This window comes from Carassius auratus, unplaced genomic scaffold (genome assembly GCF_003368295.1).
Source record: "Carassius auratus strain Wakin unplaced genomic scaffold, ASM336829v1 scaf_tig00214077, whole genome shotgun sequence".
In the NCBI taxonomy this organism is placed as follows: domain Eukaryota; kingdom Metazoa; phylum Chordata; class Actinopteri; order Cypriniformes; family Cyprinidae; genus Carassius; species Carassius auratus.
The window spans coordinates 1,307,856-1,315,484 of NW_020527513.1; the positions used below are offsets into that span (position 1 = coordinate 1,307,856).

General features: G+C 37.2%; 1 protein-coding gene across 1 annotated transcript; it reads right to left on the reverse strand.

Annotated features, from left to right (window-relative positions):
- Positions 1 to 998: 998 nt before the first annotated feature.
- Positions 999 to 7,404, reverse strand: LOC113091110 (dihydropteridine reductase). Its single transcript, XM_026256546.1, has 7 exons — positions 7,229 to 7,404; positions 6,957 to 7,049; positions 6,400 to 6,496; positions 6,110 to 6,250; positions 3,535 to 3,643; positions 2,591 to 2,674; positions 999 to 1,559 (listed from the first exon to the last, which is right to left on the reverse strand). The coding sequence occupies exons 1-7, from the start codon at positions 7,313 to 7,315 to the stop codon at positions 1,457 to 1,459; spliced, it is 714 nt and encodes a 237-aa protein (XP_026112331.1). The 5' UTR covers positions 7,316 to 7,404; the 3' UTR covers positions 999 to 1,456.
- Between the last annotated feature and the right edge of the window lie 225 nt (positions 7,405 to 7,629).

Genomic DNA, 7,629 nt, shown 5'->3' on the forward strand with positions numbered 1-7,629 from the left:
TGAGAAAGATACAAATTACCTGTGCCAGCCAAGATGTGCATGCTAAACATTTGGAAGCAACAAACTCTGTCCTTTCTCTTACACACACTCACCTTCCAGTGTCCTCACACTAACACAGTTACCATGGCTGAACTAACCACTTCCATCTGTAAGCTCTTCATTTATACAGTCACCACGCTTGCCAGACAGAATGGCTTCCACATGGATGGCAGTCGAGCTGGAAAAACAACAACTGCAGGGAGAGAAGAAGATTTAGCCAACAAAATCCAGCACTGCAGTGAGAAACCATCAGCCAGACAAAACAAAACAAGACAAGATACAAGACAAACCTTGTCCTCAGCACATCCTGACTGAATACGGACCATCAGCAACTATTTGTTCAAATAAACCAGTAGAAAATAAATGAATGAGACAAGACAAGGCAAGTTGAAAAAGCCTGGTTAGCTTGCAACAAAAGTAACAGAACTATACATTGTTAATTTGTCAAGATTATATATTCCATAAGATATGCCTGAATGTGAAAGATTGTCAGACCAAACAAGAGTTTTCTTGCATTATATAAAGTTTATGATGTCAAATGGTGATTTTAAATAAACTAAACTTTCATAAAGTCACTTCGTAAAACTGAAGATGTTCCCCCTCAGCTTGGAAATATTTATCATGTGTTCATGTGCCAATTTTTACATTACTGATGCAAAATAATAATAATAGTAATAATAAAAAATATATTGATAATATACATGAATTGTCAGTTTCAAATATTAGGGATGAAGAATGAGGTATGACAGATGAAAAATAAAATAAAATAGCATATACACAGTAGGTTTGAACTGACTTGTACTATATCCATATATATCCACATTCTATAATAATGATGGAAATGTCATTTTTAGGTAATCGATTCCTGCAAATAATACATTTTAACTTTTAAAATATGCATTTTTAAAACATTTTCAAATAATGACATATGCTGACAACCAATGTTGTTTTTATTTGTCTTTGTCTTTATTATGCAAGTATGGTCCGTAATCATACAGCACAGTGGAGAGGAAATACTTTGAAGATGCAGCATCCGTTCATGAAATTCAAACCAGTAATCACACACACTCGCACTTACACAAACTAAGGCCACTTCTCTGAATAGAAGACTGTACGTTTCACATACGACAGCGGCACATCTTTTATTGTCGAGATGAAAGTCACAAACATACACTCATCTAGGCTGTTTTCTAATGTATAGACTGACTCAACATTAAACATGTAAGTTAATACTTTGGTCAATTCAGAGATAATGTACTGTGTATTTCCAATGAGACTAGATGACTGGAAATGCCACAGCTCTCATTTGCATTCTGTATGGCCTATCTCTCCTCTTCTGCACAGTATACTGGTAAACATTGGTCTCAAATTTTTTTTAAATCTTCTTGTATTTTTATTTTGTATCTCTATTGCCCCTTTACTTAGCAGCCGAGGCCTCGGTTTTCCCCCCAGTAGTCACCAACTGTATGAGGCTGCCTGAGGCTGGCCGACCTGACCCAGTGGCCCAGCTGTAGAAGGTTCTGGAGAGACAGAAAGAGAGGGGGGATTGAGAGACAGGTGTAAATGATGGTGGTGCACGCTGGATAGAGAGACAGCTAGACAATGAGAACAGAGATGGGAGGAGGGAGACGAGAAAGGAAAATAAGAACCGAATGACAAGTCTTGTGTACTCTGGAACATTCGGGAGAAACTGCAGATGTTTGTGTAGCTACTGAAGTGAGACTACACATTAATTACCACTAACACAAAGACTACTTATCCTCCTCCATCACTCATGTGCTTCTCTAATCCAGCTGGGTTTGCTGCGGCTCCTCTGGGATTATTGAGCTGCATCAAATCCTCATCCTAATCTGTGCTGACTGGAAGGAGAGATTTGGCCATACTTGCCACATCTGAGCGAGGCACAGAGATATGCTACAAAAAGTACAATCACTCACAGTGCTAAACTTCAAAACAGGTAGAATCATTTTGTGACATTTTTTTGAGAGGCATTCGAGTTAATATCAATTCCTCTGAATGTAAATGCATGCGTTTCTCTAAAAGGTCTGTTCTTGGGTTGATGCTTGACATTATTCACTTACATTTGGATGTAATTCAGTCATTCATGCAGGGTATGTTTGCTTCTAAGAGGCTTTTAACATTGCCTGTGGCTTTTTTGGTTAATATTACTGAATCAAATCAAAAGTAACATCCGAGGAAGGTTTTTAAGACCTGATTTAAAACATTTCTATTATCCGAAAGCGAGATTTTATTTTGTCATCTGGTATAACAATAATTCTAACATGAGACCTACGTGATATAATTCATAACAATGGATTTCGGATTAATGTGTATTTGAAAATATTCTGATCATGGCTGAATCACATGCTGCAGACATCAGGACTCTTTTGGAAGAACATTACTGCCCTCTTCTGGTAAGAAATTGCCACTTTCTGATTTATCCAGCTGTTGAGGCTTTTATTTTCCAAACAGGTCAAATCTGCGATTTATGATATTATCAGCAAGCATAGTGATATCTGGTGCTCAGTGGACATGATAAACGTGAACTCACTCTGCGATGTATTCCAGCGGTGTCCAGCTCCCAAAATCTGCATCGGGCATGAATTTCCTGTTCATTGGTGTATCCAAGGTAACCCTGGAGGGAGGATGATGTCATAATGTTGTTATCTCGGTGGAAGATGAGACTGTGGAACAGAGCCTGCGGCAATAGCTTAGACTAGCATGGCCTTTTGAAAAAACTCACACCCCATATGTTGAGTTAATGCAAACAGACAGCAGTCCAATGTGTACCACGCAGATCACTTACAGTACAAAAGATTGCAGATGCTCAAACATAAAAAAGACAGGATTCATTGATATACCACATATGTACAACACAGATTTATGAATACTCAAAAAGGACCCGCTTTCCTTTCTTAATGCTCATTGTTTGGTGTTATTGAGAATATGTTGATGCACATTATTTCAAAGGAAAAAAATATCATAAACTGCTCTTGATCTGAAATTGTAAAAAAAAAAAAATTCAGGTTAAATGTCCTGTTTCACTATGAAATGTATCGTGTTATGGAAGTGAAATGAGTTGCGAATGCCATCTTGCACTGACTTTCATGAGAACATTATTGTATCAATAACATTGGTTAATAATTACTAATTAATAATTAAACTACTGTTCAAAAGTCTGGGGTTGCAAGATTTTGAAAAAAATGTATCACTGTTTCCACAAAAATTATTAAAAAAAATATTATTGTATTTATTTTTACTGTAAGTAAATGAAGGCTTGGTGACCATAAGAGACTTCTTTCAAATATATATATATATATATATATATCTTACTTACCCCAAACTTTTAAATGCTACAGTAACATTTGAGCTAAAAGTATCCAAAATATTGATATTTTCACTTTGATCTTGGGAGGAAGCATAACTAAAACAGGCAGTGTATAAAGTATAAAGACTGTATAAAGACAGATATGACAGACTGAGAGATGCTCTTACGGAAGAATGGCCACAGCTCCAGCTCCAGATGGAAGACCGCTATTCTCACCAGCCAGACTCTTGCACAACTGATGGACTGCAGCCTTGGCCATGCCATACCCAACCATACCTGCATCCAAAGAGAAACATAAAGCAGTGAATGGAGCAATGAGCCCTCTTCACATGTTGAGTGCTGCAGCTCTCGCTCAATAAACCAAACTATGGGACACAATGCATGCTCACACAGCACTTGAGAGCATGCCAACTTTACAATTTGCCTAACAATGTCTCACAGGCAACAGCTGTGGCTTTGAATTTCATCAATAACCATTTGGTTGGATGGGTTTAAGCAGAGAATAAACTGGATTTTGCAATACAAAATAAGATAATCGAATGTGATTCCTCCTACACAGTCAGTGAAAATCTATGTGCAGAAATACCAGTGTGTATTTAAAGGGGTCACATTATGAGGAATGAAATAGATTTCCCAATGTACTTTGACACTTAAACTGTAATCTAAACTTTACACAGGGTACCTACACAGAAATCTTTTAGGAACAGCAAAAGCAGTTCAGTTAAATTGTAAGGTTCAGTGAGAGAGTGGAAATGTAGTTTTAAAAATATTATTTAAAGAGTTATTTCATCACTGTCTATACTAGCAGTATTTTAAACTTTGATATATATATATATATATATATATATATATATATATATATATATATATATATATATTTAATTTTACTTATATCATTAGAATTAGGTTCATATCAATCTGGGGGTGGTTGGGGGAAAGAAAATTGTAAAATGAAAAAAAAGGAATATTGTTTGCAAATAAATTTTGTTTAATGTACATTTTTCAGTTCTTTCTGCAATAAAAGAAGTTAAACATATTTATGATTTTTTAGTACGACAATTAAATTATATTTTAAGTGGACCTCAGGGAATAAATACTCTGGATATTTTTCAAGTACTGTTTGTTTGAAGTGTGTTTGTCTTTACAGCTCCCCCTCTCTAGATGTTTGTTGGCTTGGCATCTGGAATCAATAACCAGCATGCTTGATGTAATGAGGGGGTAAATGCAACTTTTTTAAAGTTTTTTTTTTTCCAGTCTCAAACCGAAAATGCATGACAGCTGTTAAAAAAAGCACCCTTTAGGCATTAAGAAAGAGGGCTGGAGAAGCCCATATTTTTTATTTTGTCTTTCTTTTTTATTTTATTTTCAATATTCTCTAAAACTTGATAATTCAGTATTTTGTGATCGTTTCAGGCATGCTGCGTGACCCCTAATAACTGAATGAACTTTGTGGGTCACAATTTGAATCACATGCTCTATCCTTCAGGATTTGGCTTAAACTCTCTTTGTTATGTCTGATTTCCAGACTGAACTTTAGCTTTGAGGTCAGCCAATCCCAGCATACCCTGCATATCCAGCATACCAGGACATTGCAGCTTAGCACAGATTTTAAGCATTATAACATATATTTATATAATATGTATAATATATATTGATAATAAATAAGTTAATATTTCTAAGTCATTAAAACGACACATTACAGTCATTTAAAATGCAACATTACATATTCTGAGAGTTTGGGTGGGATTTATTTATTTATTATAATTATTATTTTTATTTCCCATTTTAATTTAGATTGGATTTTACTATTAGGGTGATGTTTCTTTTCATTCTTTTTGTATTTAAATGTAGTTTTTGCTTTGTTATTAAAGTTTTTTTTTTTTTTTACTTAGTTAACCAGTTAGCTACTTAACCATTACTGCAGCTGACATTACTATCATGACAGCCGTCTTTACCGTCATCATAGTACTAGTTTTTCAGCTTGTGGTGTGACTAGCACATGATACTGATCATGTACAGCTGTAAGAGCTGACAGCTCTATCAGAAATGTTCACCAGAGCTTGCTCCTGTCTCTCTGAACAAGATACATCAAACGGTCCAACTACAGGTTCACTTCATATCATATCAAAGCAGTGTTACTCGCTGCAGGGCATTTCCTGTTTAAATCAGTTCTGTGTGGGTAAGGAATACAGACTCCTAAACACAGTCCACATGTGTTCCCATTTCCCAAAAACCTGCTGACTCATTCCCCCTCCCTGGCCCCTCAACCAATGAGAGCAGTCTGCTGATGCTGGAGGTTTGAATAGGCTGGAGGCAACCTCTATTGTGTCCTGTATTGAGTTTTGTCACTAAAGACATAATGACATGAGTTGAACATTTCACATCTGGGGCTATGAAAAGATTTGGGATGTGAGGCAATACGTGAAACTAATCAAGTACAATGGAAGTGACAGCCAATTCAATACTATATACACTTTCAATGTTAGGGAAAATGCTCTTGCTGTTATAAATGAACATTATTACTGACTTAACCCACCTAAGGGAAAAACCTCATGAAGACTGAAGTGTTTTCCTACATAAACAATATTATTTAGCCACTCTGGGGGTATAAATGCACCTTTACACAATGAACTTCAAATTTTGAAGTATCCTCAGGTAAACCTGTGCTGAAAATACATTTACAGTGTGTTTTCCAGTAGGCAACACATCTCAGGAGTATAAGGATTGATGCTCCTACTGTACCTGGAGTGCCTTCCAGAGAGGCATTTGCTCCAGAGAGGGTCAGCAGGCCTCCTGGCTTCAGGTGGAGCGATGCAAGATGACTGGAAATGGTGGAGGTCCAGACACTCTGTTTCCACATCATATCAGAGTTCTTATACAAGTCTAAAACAAGTAAGCGAGAAAGAAAGTTTCTATTAATAACTCCAGCAAAACCAATTATATTATGAACTGATTGAAATCTACTATAAAATATGACCTTAGGCGAATAAAAAAAAAAGCTTGGGATGGGACAATAATTAAGATATGCCGACCTTTTGAGCTACAGTTTCCTCCAGCCCATCCTCCTGCCACACAAACAATGGCGTCAACCTTGTGTTCCCCAAGTAAAGTGGCTACATCCGATGTCACCTGCATCAAATTACTTTACTGATGAGACAATACTCTACATGCTCTATGAGCTTTGTACAGTTAAAGAAAAATGAATGCCATGTCCAAATTACAAAAGCAGATCATCGTGTTAACTGGAGTGGTGAAAGAAGGTTTATGATGGCCTAGGGTTGATAATTTCAAGTGTGAAAGCACAATAGTTTTAGAAAACCATAAAACGAGAGACACAATGCTGGCACAAGGAGGACAGCTCCAATGGGTGCCACATAACTAAGACTATTATTAGCAGCATCTTAAGTCAATGGCAGACACAATAAAGCCAATAATGAGAAAAAAAGGACACTGGGGATTTCATGGCAAGACAGGAAATTACTTAGGCAGTGTAAATGGAAAGTAAATGGCAGCATGACAGGCAATTTAATAAACCCTATGTGCTGACAGACACACGGCGAGGTGACGTCAGGACTTTGGCTCCACCCACCTGAGCAGCTTGATCGGTGAATGACTCGCAGAGCTTCACCAGGACGTTTGCGTTCGCTTCTTCATTTGCGACGATGTCAATACTGGCAACCCACTTTAACACAAAAGAAACACGTTTTAGCTATGCTACAAGTTTTAAATACATGCTGTTAAAAACAAACATGCAAGCAGAATAATGCAAAAGCAGAGTCCCGTCACATCAACAGGTGTCAGCACGCAACTCACAGTGACTCGGCTCCTATAGAATCACAGTAAAGAGGCTTTTCTACTCACCCAGCCTTTTGACTTAAAATAATGCACACATGCCGAGCCAAGAGCTCCTTTTCCTCCGTAAATAAGGACACGGTTCGCAGCTGCCATGGTTTTTCTCCGCTGTGAGACGCTTCAGCAAAGATGATGAGTATCCTTTCAGCCCTGAGAGAGAAAGAGACGGAGAGAGAGAGAGAGAGAGAGGGAGAGGGTGGGACACACACGCGCTGTGTAGCGGTTAATGATTGGTTCAATCCGACATTCCGCCCTAAAATAAACAGAAAATGAAAGCCATCTTTAGAGAAGGCGAAGCTAAAGCGAAAAGTAAAAAACAAAAACAAAAAAAACAAAAAACAAACAGCATCCACAAACCCTTTATTACCCCGAAGACCAAACCAAATTACAACTTTTTTTTAATTCTGACA